Source organism: Panicum virgatum, chromosome 8N (genome assembly GCF_016808335.1).
Source record: "Panicum virgatum strain AP13 chromosome 8N, P.virgatum_v5, whole genome shotgun sequence".
Classification (NCBI taxonomy): Eukaryota; Viridiplantae; Streptophyta; class Magnoliopsida; order Poales; family Poaceae; genus Panicum; species Panicum virgatum.
In genome coordinates, this window is record NC_053152.1 from 12,951,971 (window position 1) to 12,971,306 (window position 19,336).

Genomic DNA, 19,336 nt, shown 5'->3' on the forward strand with positions numbered 1-19,336 from the left:
CTTGCCCTGCAAGAAATCCTATTACATATCTTAAATCTATGAAAACCACTAGTTGTATTCTGACTCTGCTTGGACCGGTCAGACCCACCAGTCAGACCAGTCAGTCGTTTCCGACCGGTTACAGGAACCTCGACCGGTCAGACCGCTTCGACATACCGGTCAGATCGGTCTGTTAAGATTGCCGGCAATTTTGGTCGTCAACAACTATATAGTATTACGATAGATGGGGAGAAGATACTTTTATCATGTATGAACATTGAACTTCTTCTTCCTCAAACAAAACAGACCTCAAGTCTCCTATCTTGTCCCCAAATTTCTATTACTTTCCTAATTTCCCTTATTCTCTTCAATTCCCCACAACCCTGCTGTTAACAGAGCTACTCGTTGCTGGCAGTGTCTGCATCGGCCTTGTGTCAGCTGTACGTACGTGTCACTACTACAAAAAAGGTTTGTAAGGGCACGTAAAAATCCATTTCAAGGGACGCGTGCCTAGCTCGTACCAATTTAATTTGAAATTTTTTATTTTGTTTCTTGTTATTTTTTTTAACATTTGGATTCCCGCCAATTTTGATCTATCAAACTAGCTCGCGATCGAGACATGGAATATATCAAGCTAGTACGAATAAGGCTGGTCCCACAGGGCAGCCATCGGAGTGGATTGGGTTGTTCTAGGTGGCGGTCGATGGGCCTGTCAGCTGTTGGCAAGCCGACAGGACCTCTCGGCAACTGCAGGGATTGTTGAATGCTGCTCTAGTTTAGCTTTGAGTTGGTTCTGCTGATCTAGCTACCCTGACCTTATTTATATACTCTAGGGGTGGGATACTAGTCGGTTACAAGATAGGAGTCCTAGTAGGATTACAAGCAGTGACGGAGCTACAAACGAACCGTAGGGGGGTGTGTGGGTGGTGTGTGTGTGTGGGGGGGGGGGGGGGGGCTATTTTTCCCTGACCAAGAACTGATGGGAAGGAAGAAGTTTGTCCTTGGTAGGTGGCGTTAGGGATTGGATGAACTACAAACTGATTGGCGGATTGCGGCAGCTGGAGTCTAATCCATCTCGCTGTCGGCTGCGGAGTCCGGCGAGCAGCAGACGATGGAGACCACAGACTGGGGGGGCGGAGGCGGTGGCCGACGAGGCACGAGAGGCGATGCGGCCATCACCTCGACGCTGCGTGCCGTCTACAACTTCTAGCGTGTCTGCCAACTTGGGGTGAGTGGGTGTACACGAGATGGGCATTCAACACTTCAATATTGCATATACCTATGTGATTTCATTTGGATGGGGGGATTGCCCACTTTTGCCGACGTGTATCTCCGCCACTGATTACAAGATAGAGTTCTAGTTGGATTAGGGCATGTAAATTGCTATTTTTGAATAGGTGGTGGAGAGAGAGGGAGGAGAGAGACAACAAAATGCTTGTTTCACGAGACAACCTCCTTATAAGCTAAAATTTAGGACTATGAGATCACTTTGTCACTATTGTACGAACTGTTATTGCCATGCAGCTCACAATTTCCTTTTCTATGCACAAATTATAGAATTCATATTTATTATAAGACAGCTTATAAAATAACTCATTATATGTATTACTTTGTTACATCATCTCAAGATAGCATGGCAATGTATGATACCGCCTATTAGACTAGACCAATATAATGTAGGTGCCCTTAGAGAGAATTCTAACAGGAGTCTGACTACTTTTTTCCTTGCGGATATCTTCCTTGTGGGTACCCATATATCTCTCTCTGACAATGTCATCAATAATTCTATGTATCAAACTAATTAATGAGAGTCACAAGAAACTCTTCATTGGGAGTAGCGTGAGCGGAGTTTTATAGAGATTACATGATGCATGTTAATAGGGTGACATCAATATCTATAATCATATGGGAAGGTAACTATGAAGAGAGAGGGAAGGAGTTCAATTAGGATGAAACTGGGTGTACACTATTTCCAGTGTCATGGTTAAATTTGCATTGGGACTATTTCATCCGATTGCCTTCAATTTCATACCTCACAAATAATACTATGACTAGACTATGAAACAGTAAAAGTGAAATAATGTATTGGAGTTCTTGCTTGACTTATCAGTCAGCCAAAATCTTTTTATATGAGGAAACTACGAAATGAAAATCCTAAAGGCTTAAAGTGCCATAGAGAAATTACATAAAAAGGTTACTACATTAAGAGCGAGGAGCAAATTAATTAATGGCTTAGATATACATATCGTACACAGGTAGAGGGTGTTGACACATTGCTTGATGACCTTTCTTGGCCTCGCATTTGACACTTTCACGTTGCTTCGTGCCCACTCGTACAAAACCGTCCATTGAAATGCAGACGTCTTCGTGTTTGGCTCCGGTCAACTTTTGGGCTCGTTTTAAACGTGGCATTATTTTTTTGTACGGACGAGACTAATTAGCATGATATAAATGTGTGAACAATTCTGCCAGCCATATTGCAACATTAACAAGGTGATAGACAGTGTTTCTCCCATTTATTTCAAATGAAAATCCCATATTCAGACATCAAGATTACATTTGCGCACAAATACAAATTTGGGATTCAAAATAAATAAAATTACACACGGCCCTTTAGAACCAAATGAAAGGTGAATATCGCAGAAAATGGTCACAATTTCATGGGTTATATTTGTAGCAGAAAATGGTCACAATTTCATGGGATCGATAAAACGATGTTGGGAAAAGTCATCTAAAGTACATCTATCTTGAAGGCAACAGTACAATGCATGCTTTTCAGTAATTTGGGCCCTATTTGGTTTTCTTAGAAGTGGAATTGTTCGCAACTTTGACCACTAATTAGGGGGTATTATAAAGGCAGTTTACAAAATCAACTGTAGCATGATTTGAGAATGGTTACTAGGAACCCTGACGAATCTAATGAGGCATTTGACCGCATGATTAGAGAATGATTACTGTAGCATCACTATAGCCAAGCATCAATTAATTACCATAATTAGATTCGTCGCGAAAAGTTACACATATCAAAAGAGATTTTACAAATAGACTTTATTTAGTACTCCATGCACACAAAATTCGCTTCTAAAATTGGGTTCCTAGAAAGAGGTCGTCCTCACAAACAATTCGTTGTACCATCAGACCTTGTAGAGGGGCCGTGTAATGAAACCACGCATGAAAAATAATAACGTGGCCTGTTCTCTGCTGCTACTATACATGGATCACGTACGTGTTCTCAAATCAGTACGGTACAGGTGCGGTCCGATCTTCCGTGGTGTATAATACATTTCAATTTTGTCAAACTGAAAAGCTCAGTCTTAGTTGTTTGATGCTTAATTTTCATGGTACTATTAGGGCCTTATGTCAAGTTGATGTTTATTTTTTCGACTATTTTTATATTTGGAAAGATTGATTTATAAAAATAAAATCATTTGAATTTCCCAAAAGAAAGAAAACCACGCTAATTGTCTGAAACCCTGTAAATCTTCTACGGGTACTTACTACGAAAGAAACATATTTTGTACTAATTTTCTGAAACAAAATAATCTTCTTGTTTAATTTTCTTTTCTTCGGGTGAGTATTACTTGAAAGGGTGGGATTTTCTTCCCTAGGTACGCACTGCGCTAGATTAATTCCTGTTAGAATTTATGGGCATGGCCCATTTATTCACAATTTAAGAATTAAAAACCCACTAATAAATATTAGAGAATCAAGAGCCTAATCCCTTATGGGTATTTGAGGAGGATCTCAACCGACTTAAATGGTGGACTTTGGGTACATCTCGTAAGAAGCCGGTAAAAGGAGATCGGCAAACCACACGCGCTCGCTCGCCGTGGCATGGCGTGGCGTGCGGTGCGACGTGCTGAGATAAGAATGTTTTGCTGTTGAATGCAATAATTCTGAGACAATAAACGTTGAAAGTGATGACTGGAGAGTCATGGCCTTGACTACCAGTAATACTGAGACAATAAACGTTGGAGAATCATGGCCTTGACTACCAGTAACTGCCACTCATCAAAGTATATTAGAGCGTCCGGATTCGTTGAATCTGAGGGCAACGCACAGCTATATAAACCAGCCCCCTCTCCTCTCATTCTCACACACTCAGCTCTTGCTTCTGGTACTCCTGCTCAGGAGACCACTTCCTTCTCTCTCAGTTGTTTTCTGCAATCTTCATCGCTAGCACTGCGCGCACAGTTCTAGCGAGAGCAGGCCTCCGGAACCATTGCCCGCTGAAGGTTCTGCACGGTATAGCGGGGCAATCAGGTTTTGGGGGAGCATCTTGACGCGACTGCTCGCTCCCGAATGTCTACGTCTTTTACTTCCTGGTGGCCTGAACGACTACAACCTGGCAACCTGAACGTCTGCTTCGTCTACTTCCTGGTGGCTGTTTGTGGGACTGCACTACGAACATCATCCTGCATCAAAGTCGTTCGACTACTCCGAGGAAGGCCAGTCGAATAGCATGGATGCTACTCCAGCCGGTAACGACGCAACCGAGGCACTGGTCCCGTCATGGGTACAGTCTTAAACTCTGCTGTTTCATTCTGTATATTTATGTGTTAATCTTGAACACCTGCACATATTTTGACACACTCACTTTAGTCATGGAAATATTATTTATTTACATATTTAATTTTAAAATTAAAATATGTCCGAAAGTGCCTATTTATCTAACAATTCCAGCACTGGGTGTCTGATTTCGCGTGCATGGTGATTGGCTGGGTTTCCCAATATGAATCCATGCATGCATATGTTGAGCGCTTCTTGTGATAGGTTCATTTTCAATCGGTGTCAGCCAGCTTTAGCGGCTGCACGCCTCGGTACGCTGGCCCGCCCAACATTTCGGCCTAATTGGAAAACATAAAAACGCCTTAGTAACGCCGGACAGAGGAAGTAGGAGTACTGTTTATTGTTTATACGCGCTTTGGAACGAACATTTAATATGAGCATTTTTAGATAACTATCAGTTTCCTGAGATGAAAATATCTGACTATATATATACTCCGTCCTTTTCAAATTGCAGATCGTTTTATTCAAAAATTCGAGCAAAATATCATTTGTTTTGTTGTGACTTGCTTCATCAATACAAGTTCTTAAAGAATGGCTTCATTTTGACTATATTTACATAATTTTTTAATAAGACAAGTAGTCAAACTTGGTGTTTAAAAGGTCAAACTTAGTGTCAAAGAGATCAAATGACCTATAATTTGGAACAGAGGGAGTATTATTGATGTTAAGAACTGAAGTCCATAATTAACTTTAAAAAATCATTGTCTAGCTAGGTTTAATTTATACTCCTTCAAATGCTTTGGACTATAGTAGTATGTCATAATTTACTTTGATGACTTTTCATACTCCCTACATCCCGTATACCTACTAGGGAAACAACAGATAGCCGCCTAACTTGCAGGCCAGCCACAATTACAGAGTCAATTTATTAATGACAAAGAATTCTGCACAGGTACGCACAAAAAGTTTGTACCGAGAACGATGCATTTTCTTCTTGGGCGGCTGATGAACTTTGACGGCTTTGAATTCTGATGATCATCACGGAAAAAAAAGACAGCGAGGACAATATGGAAAAAAAAAATGGTAGGATGACTAGATTATATTCTGTGCAGTTACATGCATGAAACCATTATTTCGCTGTGCAACTTTTTGGTACGATCCAAAAGTAGTGGTCCATGCTCCACAAGAATTCCTTTCTACCTGCTCCTGTTATATGCATGGAAGAACGGCGACGATGCTCAAGCGAGAAAGCAAGAGGTTGGTGGCCTTGGGACCAGGAAAAAAAAAAGAATGGAAGGGTCCTTTGCCCACACGAATAAGGAATTCACTGCCTCTCCGGCTCTTGGAGATTTCCCACTTCCAAAGATTTGTCATGAGTAATTAGGCCTGTGAGCCTTAATTATTGGGCCACCTGAGATCCCATGTAACTGGCAGAGTTGAGGAGTACTTGAACCTCTGCCTGAACCTGTACGGGTATATCGATGAACAATTGACGCAAACTATCCCGAGACCCTATCTTCTTCCTCCGTGCCGGCTCGGCACGGCGCTGCCAAGCCGACCGCCGTGCATGACGCCGGCGAACCCTCTAGTTATCCAAGGATCGTGACAAGATTGTAGATGAAGTCGAGTTCTCCATAGCTACTCAATCAACTTGTTTATCTTCGTTCCCAAGGTCTGGAATTGCCGACTATACGAAATTCAAAATCACAAACTCATGGGTTCCTGACTGGACCGTTGGTGGGTAGGCAAGCTGCCCAGCGAAATCCTAATCTAGCTCCGAAATCCTATACAACTTCTGAAATTTTTTTCTTTTATATCTTCCATTTGTTGAAGATTCGTGCAACGGTTGAGATTTTGGGTACTGAGCCAATCAGCGTGTGGGCATATGGGCGTACGGTTGAACAGCTGACCGACAGGTGGCAACAACATATGCAACACCTAAGATAATACAAATCAACACACAGGATGTAGGGTATTACGCTCCGGCAGCCTGAACTTGTCTAAATCTTTGTGTTTCTTGCACCATCGCGTTCTGATCTCGGCGAGTCCCTGCCTATAATCAATTTACTCGGGGTATCCCTCGGAGAGTTTGGCGGTTAAACACCGACAGCTGGCGCGCCAGGTAGGAGACTTCGCCAACGATCATCGGAGGATTTCGATGGAAAATTTCATCTTCAACTGCATGGTGCCTGCTATTTGGCACCACCTTCGTCTTCGGCTCGTGGGTCTGCGTCTCCAACGGTCAGGGCGGCTTTAACAGCTACCTAGCCGAACCCAAGGAACTGAAGGCGAACTCCTCGGCTTTGCTCAAAGACGATGATTCCATTAGCTCCGTCGAAGAACTCGGCGAAATTCTTCTCCCAAATCTCGTCGATGAGATCGAAAAGATGTCCGTCTCTAACACGACGTCAATTCGCTCTCCAACAAATTTCGGACAAGATTCGATCTACTCTGAGACACCTCACATCCAAGTCTCGTTCGGACTACACAATGCGGCAGCTTCATATGTATCAATGATACACCGGATCATGCCGCAAAGGATCGTGGAAACTGGAGCCCCTGCTAGCCAGGAGGCACCTATATTTTTGACTCATACCCGGACTTAGATGAAGAATCCACTCGCAACCTCGACGAAGATCTGAATCTGACCATCACGTCAACACAACAAGGCCCCAGTATTTGGGAGGGCTCTGAGCCCGCCGAACTACTCGACAACCTCTGTCTTGTGGCCTACATATCTGACCTACCTATCAGCAAGACACATGTTATTAAACACGACAATGAACAGAACAATTTACAACACCGTAGAATACTGATTTACGACCCTCCAATCATAAATATGGTTGTCATTTATCGTAACACATGTTATCGTAAATGCTTGTTTACCATGTCGTAAATCAGTACAATCGTGATAGTAAATTGGGGTGGATGTAGAATAACTTATTTTGTGGCCAGCTATAGAATAACTTATTGGAGTGGATGTAAGAAACATGAGGTTAGACTAGAATTTCTCCAAAATGTGGAGGAAATTTTCCTATCCTACGAATTGCTTTCCACCAATTCCAAAGGAGCCCTAAGTCATATGGGAAAACAGCAGTGTATTCTAGACTTTTTAATTCGCTTGCGTTCTTATTCTTTTACCGAAGTTATACGGTTATTTTTTATTTATTTTAGATTTTTTTAATTCACTCTTATGAGGTGTGGGGACTTGGCTTTAGCCCCCTTCACTGTCCCTTCGCCCTTGTCGGGGGTTTGGGAACCACCAACTAGTAAATTTGTATCGGCGGGGGATTGCGCGTTGGGAAGCTGGATGGTGGCACAGAAGACACAAAGGTTTATCCTGGTTCGGGCAACGAGCCCTACGTCCAGCAGTGTTCTTCGTGTTACTATGCTCGAAAATGGGGGAAGTACAAGATGTGCAAGGGAGAGCTGCGTGCTCAAGCCTTGACGAGCGTGGTGTGTTAGTGTGTATGTGTGTGTGTTCGGTTCTCTTTCGTGAAGTCATCTCCTTACGCATGGGAACGGGGCGTCCTTTTATAGGCGAAGGAGGACCCGATCTTTACACCGAAAATTCAGACAAATACAAATGGGAAAATACAAAACGCGTCCAGATCTTCCTCCCGATCTTCGCTTGTCGTAGTGGGCCCGGTATGGCGACGAGGAGATCCCGGTCTGTGCACATCCCATCAGGCTTATCGTCGGTGAGGAGATTACGGGAGATGTCATCCGGCAAAAGCGCCGCAGTAACTCGCGTACACTCGACGCAGGCATACGGCACCGTAGTCTTCCTCCATAGCTCTGGTAGCGGCATGGGCTGGGTGCGCCGTCCGTCCTCGAACGCACCGCCCGTCAGACGGCAGTGGATCTCCGGGGGCATGCAGGGTACCGCCCTGTATCTCCGGCGTTGGGGGCCCCACACTGCTGCCAGAGCCGCGCGTATGGGGGACGCGGTCATCGGACTCAAAGCGGGGTCAACGCGATCATCGACCCCTAGCTCGGGCCAGGCGGAGATTGCTCGGACGAATGGGAATCGCTCAGGAGAGCGGGGATTGCTCGGGCGAATCGGAGGTCGCTCGGGCGAGCGGAAATCGGCCGGTCGCGCGGGAACAACTCGGCCGGACCGCATGCTAGGCACCCGACCCTGGGCCTCAAGGCCCACGGGCTCCTCCCTGCAGCGACTCCGCCATCTTTGGGCTTATAATGGCCTGTGCCTCGATGGGCTTTTGTACCTCGTGTAGAGGCCCATTATCTTTACCCCGGACATGCCTGTTGTCTATTGCAGGAACTAAAGGAAGCTTCGTGGAGTACGGCGAAGCTCGAAGACCCTGGAGCGAAGCCCGAAGCCTTCGAGGGGGCTTCGGTCACAGCGAAGGATGGGGTTAAAAGAAGGGGTAATTTTTTTAACCTTTTTTAATCTAATATTTTAAAAATAACCCGCCCCAACTAAATTTCCAACTTCTAACCCTTTTCGCCGCGCCAAAACCACTGGCGCGACTATATAAAGGCATCGCGCCACATGCATTGGCACGACTACGGCTGCCACGCTGGCCAGCGTCCCCCGGCATGCCACCCTGGCTGCTAACATGGCGGGGGCTAGTTGCGCCAATGCATGTGGTGCAGCTGCAGTCGCGCCGACGCGCCAGGTGCTACTGAGCCGCGCCAGGCCGCCTGGCGCGGCTAGACCTTTACAGGGGGCCGCGTGCGGCCTCTCCCTCCCTCCCCTCCTTCTTCCTCCTCCCACCCGAGGTCGAGCGCAGCCATAGCCGCCCACCGCCCCGTCGGCCAATCCCCCCTCTAACCCCCCCCCCCCCATTTTGGCTCCGATTTGAAGGTGAAACGCAGGGGAATCAATCCCAGAAGGTATGTCCTCTGCCTAATCCACTTTGCCCATTATATTTCATGTAGTTTTGGTGGTTTGAGTGGCTTTTACAGTGGTTAGGGTTTGTAGGTAATTTGAAAAGTAGTGGTTAGATTATATAGGTAGGAGTGTTGAAATAGTTGCCTAGGTCTTTCTAATGTATGTATATATGTTTGGTAGATTTGATTTGATAGAAGGAGTGTATACATGAATTAACATTTTTTTCACCTTACTTTGATTTAATTCCAATCTATTGCATGAAGCATACATATGAGTGTATACATTTTTTATTTGTTAAAACAGGGAAACCACCATGGGGTCTCGTCCCGATGACGAAACAATTGCAAGGTTGGATGTGCCCATGTGCTTCTGTGGTGACCGTTGCAAGGTTGTGAGCTCCGCTATGATGGGTGACTTTTACGGCATGAGGTGGTTCATGTGCCCGAACTACGCATATGACCCACCGAAGGTTTTCAGCAACGAGAGACCTAAGGTTGTGACGAAGCCGCCATTTTGTTTCCGTTATGTTTCATAATATGAACGCTGACACATGGGGGTAAAAGAGCCCCCCTCCTCTTTGTGATTTTGTGCAGTGGCTAGACACGGAGCAATCCGAGAGTGACAAGTGGTGGGTTAAGCATGAATTTTGGTGGGCTGAAGAAGTGCGTAGACGCCGCGTGTACGAGACATGTACGAACTGAGAAGTGGTGGATACTGTTTACCTCTGCAAATGCGCGAAGGGCACCAAGCTCATCCGACAACCCCCGAGGCACCGTCAAAACTTGACTTGCTTCATTTGACAAGTGAGCTAGCTGCTGACCCTACAAAATAAATTACTATGTCGTTGAAGCGCTTTACTCATACAAGTTGGAATGTGTTGGAAAGTAATTGCATACCATGTAGTTCTGAAGTGGACCACGCTCGGTCTGCGTCGTAGATGAGTACGTCCTCGTCATCCGAGGAGGGTAGGTCCCCAATGTTCCGATCTTCCAGAGATGGCTTGATGATGGTCCGCGCATTTCTATGGAACCACTGGAGGTACGCACGGTAGGCAACATCGTCATACACGGGACCTCCTTCCACGATTCTATGAGTGTGCTCGGCCCATGAAGTAAGGTGGTCCCGGTGGTAATCCCACCAATTCTTCGCACCCCCTAAACTTGCGCCGGTCACATCTGTTTACAACAAGGGCCACATTATTATTATGCAAAGTGAGAATATTGCCGATGGCGGCGCGGTGCGCCAAGGCGAGGAGCGTCCGCCTCACGCCGATGGCGGCGCGGTGGGCCTTGGCGCAGAGGAGGCTGTGCACGGTGGGGGCGGCGTGGTGCGGAGCGCGACGGTGAGCGCGTCGAGGAGGCCCGGCGCGGACGCCAGCTGGTTTTGGAGTTGTCTGCAAAACCTGGTGGCGTCGTCTTTTCCTTTTGCTGCTGGTTTGCTTGGTTTGTCGATCGCGATCCGATGGTGGCAGGTAGAAGGAATTCATTGGCCGGAAAGGGGCAGGTCAGGTGGAGAGCCCACGCGGATGCGGCCCGCAAGGAAGGAAGGCGGCAATCAGATCGAATGGCATTATGTAAATCCATCTGCGGTTCCTAGGCTTTCACTCTTCTCTTGATTTATTTACTTTTTTTTTTGAGAAATTGTAGAACTTTTAAGCTTTTAAACCACTGCCCATTGCGTAAACCAAAATTGTGAAAATTATTGGGTGAGAAAAAATTTCAATTGTTTTCGATCTGTATAGTATAGATAGATTTTTCGTGCTGGCGCAGCGACTTGTGGTCCTGTTGAATCATCTGGCAGGCGCGCGCGTTAAGAGTGGTGGGGTTTGGCTAAACCTGTAGAACTTCACAACTGACGGTTGTCGATCCATTCGAGGGTGCGGCCCGAGCCGCGGCGTGCGAGGAGCCCCCGAGCCCTGGCCTGCGTGAAGGCATTCAGGGGAATCTCAACTTTTATTACGACCCTCGTCGCCCTTCCGTAGGGAGGAGGGGTGAAGCGCACTATGCTACCCATGCCCGTCAAAACTTGTATTATGGCCAATTCCTTAGGAATGGTGTGATGTTTAATTCGAACTCAGTGCTCATGTAATTTGGACCATTAACGCATGGCATTTATTAACGAGCCATTTGTAATTTGGATAATTGATGGATGACATTGATTGTGGTGGTGAACTCGAACTTCATATTTAGTACAAGCAAGTACATAGAAAAAGGGGACGGTTCCCTTCTACTTCTACGACACATAATGGGATCCGTCATTTTGTGGGATTGAAAAGAGAACACTACCAGACTTATACGAAACATCCACCACCTACATCCTGCAGCTCAATCAATTCAAGCTGACTACATATAGTATCCGCGACCGCTACTTGATGGCCCCGGAGGAGGACCCTTGTTTTGGTGGTAAGGGCACGTGCAACCATAGTCTTGGCAGTAGATTTCTTCCTCGGGTGTGTAAGTCCCGAGAGCTGCATTAGCATTATCAAGCTCCATTTGGAGGTCCTTCATCTTCGATTGAAGATATGCAATGTAATCGATTGTGGGATGTAGAAGTGGAGGATCTACCCATTTTGTGAAGTGGCAGTTGTTTGGATCCTCGTAGTACTGCAAAAAGACGTGTTCTTCAGAGTGATAATGTTAATTGACTAATATACATTTCTGAGGTTTTTACCTGTGCCCGCGGGCACCTGAAGAACCGTCATCCACTATCGCATCCGCCATTGTACATCTGCACTACGGCGTCGTCACCATGGACACACTTGGGCCACTCTTCCTCTCGGTCATCGTAGTGCCTAAGCTGGCCATGTGGATGGGTAAAGTCACTCTTTTGCTCAAGTGGTAGTTCTGGCGGTGGAGGTAGATAGTAGGAAGGACAAAATGATCCCGGCCAAGTGATTGGCTCGGAAACACCTTGCCCTCCCCTTCCTCTACCTCGCCTTCCACCCCGACCTCTCCCTGATCTGATCTGGACGCCATTGCTCTTGTGTGGACATGGACTCTGGAGATGAAGAAGGTGGTCATTATATAAAGGAGGAGATGGGAATCGGAAGACACATGTGCCGCAGTCATGGACTTGTCAACATCATAGAGGTAGGTCTGAAAAGGCTAGAACTTCGTGTAGTCATATCATCTGAAAAGGTATTGGCATGAAAAGTCACATATGGTTGGTATTTACTTCCTCTGAAAAGGCTCTCCCTGGCCAGTCTCGTCATAATAGTATCATTAATAAATATATAAATATCAATAGATAAATAAATATTATTTATAGCAGTATTTTATATTTATAAATAAATAGATAATTTATTTTAAAGTTATGTATGTAAATAAGTATATCAAAATAGTACTTTTTGAAATATTTTTAATAAATAATAGTACCATAAATAAGTATATAATTATTAATATATATAGATAATATAAAAATATTTATATTCATATGTAAATAAAACAAAGTAGCCGTGGTAATGTAATGTATATAAATATAATAGATAATAGATAACATTAATAAGTATGTTAGTTTGAAACTAAACAAAAAGTAAGAGTGAGCCAGCCCTCACGTCGGTAGCCGTGGCGCGGCCGCCTTGTATTGCCGCGCCGCCATTCCTGGCGTGGCTACGATGGCTCAGTTTGGCAGGTTAGCCGCGCCAGGCTACCTGGCGCGACTAGATGGGCTTGCCGCGCCGCCTGCTCTGGCGCGACTGAGCCGCGCCGGTCCCTCTGGCGCGACACTATTTTGTTGCCGCGCCAGGCTGGCTGGCGCGACTAACCTGTTTCGCCCAAAAAGAAAGAAAGGTGACTTATGCACACCATGGAACATCATAGTGTCAGCAAAGTGGACCTCAGAATTGACTGGAACAACTAGGACAAACCCATAGAACATCATAGTGTCATCATACATATTGAACTAGGACAAATCCACACCATAATAATTCATACAAGGCACACAGACTCCATAGAACATAATAGTGTCATCATACATCTACCATCCTTGCAACGACACCATAGAACATAATAGTGTCATCATACATCATAGTGTCATCGCCATTGAAGATCCTTGCAACGTCTCATCCTGTGGTCATAGAACAAAGTGGAAACTGTTATTATTATTTCTTTGTACCAAATGGAAGACATAAATAAAAGGCACGTGGCAACAGATATTGCACCTGAGCTCAACGGGCTGGTGTGTAAGGGTCCTTCCTCTTCCTATCACGTCCGGGGTGCGTGTCAAGGCGGATGTGGCTGCCGATATCCGTGTGGTCACGCGGTCGACGCCTGGGCACGCCCTTCCTCCTCTGCGACCCCTGTGAGGGCTGTGTAGCTGGTGGGGCACCAGAAAGCTGAGAACCTCCAATTTCTTCTGGCCAGTTGTCCCAACCATGTCCTCGTGCACTGGTAGCTGCCTGAGAGTGCACGTCCTCGTCTTCCTCCTCGCCCTCCTCGTCGTCATCCTCCTCGTGCTCCTCCTCATCCGACACTGGCTCTTGTGTACGTGAAGACGATGCGGTGGCCCTCGACGAGCTGTGTGCTCCACTGCCATAGAACACGGGAGTGTGCTGTCCTGAGTATGCCTGCCCACTTGAGGTGGCGATATCCCGACGGGCAGCTGGGGCGTGAGAGGGTCGGATGCAGTTCATCTTCATGGCCAAACGGCGACAACTCTTGCGTACATTCTGAAATAAAAGGGAAATGATTTATTAGTCACAAAAACAAACATGTACGAACTGAGAAGTGGTGGATAGCGTTTACCTCTGCAAATGCGCGAAGGGCACCAAGCTCATCCGACGACCCCCGAGGCACCGTCAAAACTTGACTTGCTTCATTTGACAAGTGAGCTAGCTGCTGACCCTGCAAAATAAATTACTGTGTCGTTGAAGCGCTTTACTCATACAAGTTGGAATGTGCTGGAAAGTAATTGCATACCATGTAGTTCTGAAGTGGACCACGCTCGGTCTGCGTCGCGTGTCTTGTCATTTCGTCGTAGACGAGTACGTCCTCGTCATCCGAGGAGGGTAGGTCCCCAATGTTCCGATCTTCCAAAGATGGCTTGATGATGGTCCGCGCACACTAGTAGAAAACAAGCCAAATGTCCACTCTAAAAGTACCGGTATGAAGATGAACCGGTACCTATGTTAGCATAGGTACCGATTCATCTTCATACCGGTACTTTTAGGGTTGATGGAATCTATGAATGAGCCTTAGGTACCGGTTGGTAACACCAACCGGTACCTAAGGCTCACCATAGGTACCGGGTGGTAACTTTTACATTAGTACCGGGTGGTACCATCAACCGGTACCAATGGATGAGCCTTAGGTACCGGTTGGTAACACCAACCGGTACCTTAAGAGCCTTAGGTACCGGTTGGTGTTACCAACCGGTACCTAAGGCTCATCTAAGGGTTACTTCAAAAGGAAAATATCTCTCTTCCCATCACAAGTGATGTGTATGTGAGATGGTAAGAAAGATGCACGTGACGCAAGAAGTCAAAAGTTCGAATTCCAGCCACCACCGCATGCATATTTTTGACAAAAATGAATGCCATTGGTACCGGTTGTGTTACCCGGTGCTAAAACCAAGAGCCTTTGATCTCGGTTGCGGGGTACCGGTTGGAAAAACCGGTACCTAAGGCCCTATTCAACCGGTGCCTAAGAGCCTTTTTCCAGTAGTGGCAATTCTATGGAACCACTGGAGGTAGGCACGGTAGGCAACATCGTCATACACGGGACCTCCTTCCACGATTCTATGAGTGTGCTCGGCCCATGAAATAAGGTGGTCCCGGTGTTAATCCCGCCAATTCTTCGCACCCCTAAACTTGCGCCGGTCACATCTGTTTACAACAAGGGCCACATTATTATTATGCAAAGTGAGAATATTGAACCATCAAGTACGAAGGGTTAGGAATGTCGAAACTGAAGAAGTACGTACTCATGAAGCTGCTTCATCGAGGTGTCTACCGGCTCCGGTGGAACTTCTTGACGGTGCCCAAATTGTCGCATCACCCGGTGCGGGAGGTGGAGTTCTACCACGTAGAAGCATATGAGGGGCAAAATACTCTTCCAGTAGTGCTTATCTCGCTCGCACAAAGGGCTAAGGTCCATCGCCTGGATCTCAGCCCTCGCATAGGGCTGCCAGTACACCTGCAAACACACGCATCGACGTATTTCAATGAGAACTTTTAACAATGGGCAGTGCATGTCTTACGGAAGTGTACTCATATGGGATACTCACATGGCTCGGATGGATGCAGTCAAACTCATTTGTGTAATACAGGTACCGTTGTCTGGGATTATAGATGGCCAAATGGGCGGCACGGCACGACCCGGCCCAGGCACGCCTAGGCACGGCACGATTAGGCACGGCACGACACGATTAGGCACGGCACGCCTGGGCACGAAAAGACTTTCGTGCCGTGCCGTGCCGCCCAGCGTGCCGGACTTGAGGCCCAGGCACGGCACTAAACCCTTTCGGGCCGTGCCGTGCCGCCCGCCGGGCTCGTGCCGCCAAAGTGCCCAGGCACGAGGCTAGGCACTAAAATCGCAACATGACTCATTCAACAGATCAATTCATCTTGAGTAACAAAAAATGACAGAAATCAACAAAATATCAAGGATGAGCTGTTTTGTGCAATGACTGCCTCATTAAAAACCTATCTAGGTAAAAACTCACACCTCGTGAGAAAACCCTAGATAGGAAAAAAGAGTACAGCCCAGCTCATTAAGTTCAAGTTCCAGTGTTAAGTTAACCTCATAGTCATGCAGTGCAAATAAACTATCCTATTACACAGCAGCTTGTGCTGGAGTTTCATCAAGGTACTGATCTTCATAAGCTGCCTGCAGGTCTCCATCCTCCACCATGTGCTGAGCTCTTTCATCTGCAGCCTCCCAGTCTTTGATGCATGTGAGCATTTCTACCATCTCTGGCTTCAACTGACGCCTCCTCTCCTCTATGATCCTGCCAGTTAGACTAAAGGTAGATTCTGAAGAGATGGTAGAAACAGGCACAGTTAAAACATCCTTAGCTAAGATAGAAAGTACTGGATAAGACTGTTTGTGCTCATGCCACCAGGTCAAGATGTTGAAATCATCATCAAACTGGTTGACAGTGTCACTATCTAGGTAGGCAGTAAGTTCAGAAGAAATACCATATGTACCACCAGTGCTTGCTGCTTGCAGCAAAGCACTTGCAGATGTCCTTCTACCAAGAGGAACAGTAAAAGAGCCACCAGCACCAACACTGCCAAGACCAGACCCAGGAGAAGTAGTAGAAGTAGAACCATCACCAAAGATCTTACCCCATTGAGCTTTTTTCTTACCAGTAGAAGGTTTATGTGTAGGCCTTGCCAATCTAATAGAACCAAACTTGCTTTCATACTTGCCAAACATGTCAGACAGAGCAGCTCTCACAGAGGTAAAATAAGCAGAATAGTCAGTACCAGTTAAACTAGAGAGCAGCCTGAGAGCATTGCTAAAACCTTTTATTTTAGCTCTAGGATCCATGATGAATGCAATGGAATAAAGCAGAGGTATGTCATTCCAATACTTAAGGTATTTAGATTTCATAGGAATTACCACCTCTCTAAGCATTCTGTCATTTTCATAATTTTTAAGTTGTCCAGCAATTTCAATGAGATTATGCAATATAAGTGGAGCAGTGGGATAGTAAACACCAGATAAGACAACAGTAGAATCATAAAATAGTTCAAGGAACTCTAGAATTTTTTCAGCAACATACCAATGTCCATCAGTTAAGAGATAAGGAGTACCTTCTGCTCTGGGGTACTGGGTTTGGATGAACACACCAAATGTTTGCTTGTGAGGAACAAGATGCTTAAGCATGAGATAGGTGGAGTTCCACCTCACATCCATGTCTAATTGAAATTTCCTAGGCCTCACACCCACAGCAATACACCAGCACCGGCACCTACACCAGCATCAGCACCCGCACCGGCACCACCAACACCAACACCAACGGGAGGGGGAGGGGGCATGATTACTTCCACATTACCACGCCGACCAAAAAGCTCCTCCCGTTCCTCCTCCATACCGTCCTCGTCGTCGCCCTCCAGGCCCATCATCCGCAACTCATCGTTGATGGTGTGGCCCTCGTCGTCGTCCATGGCCTGGAGGGCAGGCCACACGCCAGGCCTTCGGCGCGTCACGACTTCGCGTCGGCCGGCAAAACCGAGGGAACCGAGCTGCCGGTTAGGGTCCAAAGACCCAGATCCAGCCCCCTCAGGTACCCCAACGGCTTTGCATCGGCCGAGCAACTGCGCAGAGAGGTCAAAAATATCAGAACAGGAGAAAGAAATCAAAAAAACTGAAAAAAAACATGTTAGGGTTTAGGGACTTACCAGATCCGGAGCACCAAGGACGCCGGCGAGATCGAGGACGGCCGGATCTACGAGATTTATAGAGGGAGGACTGGGTTTGGGGACGGATTTGAGTTGAGAAAGCGAGTCGACCGGTGAAGATGCAAAAGTAGGCAGGAAAACAAAGAGAAGAGGGTAGAGTGGATGGCCAACGGCGGCGAGCCGGCGACCGGAGTTGGAGAAGACGGTCAGATCGAGACGGAGACGGGAGGGGAGCGGAGAGGCTCGATCTAGGGTTAGGGTTAGGCGAGGCTGCGAGGGGAGCGGAGAGGCCGAGAGGGGTCGGGGCGGGCGGGGCGAGCGAATGGAGGCCGGGGCGAGCGAATGGAGGCCGGCGCCATTTACATACCCGCTCCGCTGGGCTGGGCCGGCAGCGCCTCCAACGGCTCTTTTGCTGGCCTGGCCTGGCGAGCGGGCCGTGGGCCGTGCCTGGGCCACCGTGCCGCCCATCGGGCCGATCGGGCCGGCTTTTTCGGGCCGTGCTTGGATGTGTCCATGGGCCAGGATTGAGGCCCAAGCACGGCCCGGCTATCGTGCCCGTGCCGGCCCGAGCCCAATAATATTCGGGCCCGTGCCGTGCTCGGGTCGGGCTAATATGGGCCGGGCTTCGGGCCCCCATGGGTATCGGGCCAAATGGCCATCTATATCTGGGATTGCCCGTCACAGTACGTGCCCCCCTCCAGACAAAAGCAACAGTGGGCAGTGAACCCTCATCTCCATATGGCCATTCCTGCAAACATTTTTGAAGTTGTTAGTAGCATAATTGTGAAATTATAAATAGTTGACTTCCATGAATGAAACAAATAGTGCGGTGACACTTACCCCAGGGCTATCGCACACTGGACGACCCACAGGAAATCGCTCCCACATCCAAACTTGCAGTAGGTAAGCGCAACCACCCAGATTGGCATTGTCGCCACTGCACCTACACCCCTCACATAGGTGATAGTACAACCAAGCAAGTGTAGCAGATCCCCAACTGTAGGTCCTTATCTCCTCCCATGGCAATCCAATAATTGTCAGGAACATTCAAGAAATTGTGTTCCCGCTTCCATCAGGGAACAGAAAACCAGCCACCATGTGCCATAACCAAGCCCAGGAAACCAGCCACCATGTGCCATAACCAAGCCCGCGCGTAGCGCTCAACCACTGCCTCCTCAGCACCGTGCGGACAGTGACTGAAGTGTGTAACCAGCCAGTGTGAGCTAACACCACTGGTCTTCTTGTCCCTACTGTCCTGAGGTGGCTCAGGGGGGCGGAGGCCGATAAGCTCCTCCACTCTGTCCCGCCAACCCGCCGCCTGCGTCTCGCCACACACAGCATGTCCGTCCACGGGGAGCCCAAGGATCATAGCGACATCCTCTAGCGTGATGGTGACCTCACCACACGGCAAGTGAAAGGTGTGCGTCTTCGGTCTCCAACGGTCGACCATTGCAGTCAAAGCATCGTGGTCCATGTTTGGCAACCCGGCGATGACCAAGCGAGCCAGCGGAAGGAAATGGGCCCTCCGCATGAAGGGTACGTACCGCTCGTCCCACGGCATGGGGCTGTGGGTACGCGCACGAAGAGGCCGCAAGTGCTGCACATAAATGACATGCAATTAGACGGTTAGTAATCAATTTTCAACA

The 19,336-nt window shown here is 47.4% G+C and overlaps 1 protein-coding gene across 1 annotated transcript; it reads right to left on the reverse strand.

Annotated features, from left to right (window-relative positions):
• Positions 1 to 15,889: 15,889 nt before the first annotated feature.
• On the reverse strand, positions 15,890 to 17,241 carry LOC120686876 (zinc finger BED domain-containing protein RICESLEEPER 4-like). The gene is made up of 2 exons (XM_039969069.1): positions 16,482 to 17,241; positions 15,890 to 16,316 (listed from the first exon to the last, which is right to left on the reverse strand). The coding sequence occupies exons 1-2, from the start codon at positions 17,203 to 17,205 to the stop codon at positions 16,117 to 16,119; spliced, it is 924 nt and encodes a 307-aa protein (XP_039825003.1). The 5' UTR covers positions 17,206 to 17,241; the 3' UTR covers positions 15,890 to 16,116.
• Between the last annotated feature and the right edge of the window lie 2,095 nt (positions 17,242 to 19,336).

Coding starts and splice junctions, on each gene's coding strand:
- LOC120686876 (XM_039969069.1), bottom strand. CDS start 17,205: ATGGATGTGAGGTGGAACTCCACCTATCTCATGCTTAAGCATCTTGTT. Junction 16,317..16,481: donor AAGCACTGGTGGTACATATG/GTATTTCTTCTG, acceptor CCATCTCTTCAG/AATCTACCTTTAGTCTAACT.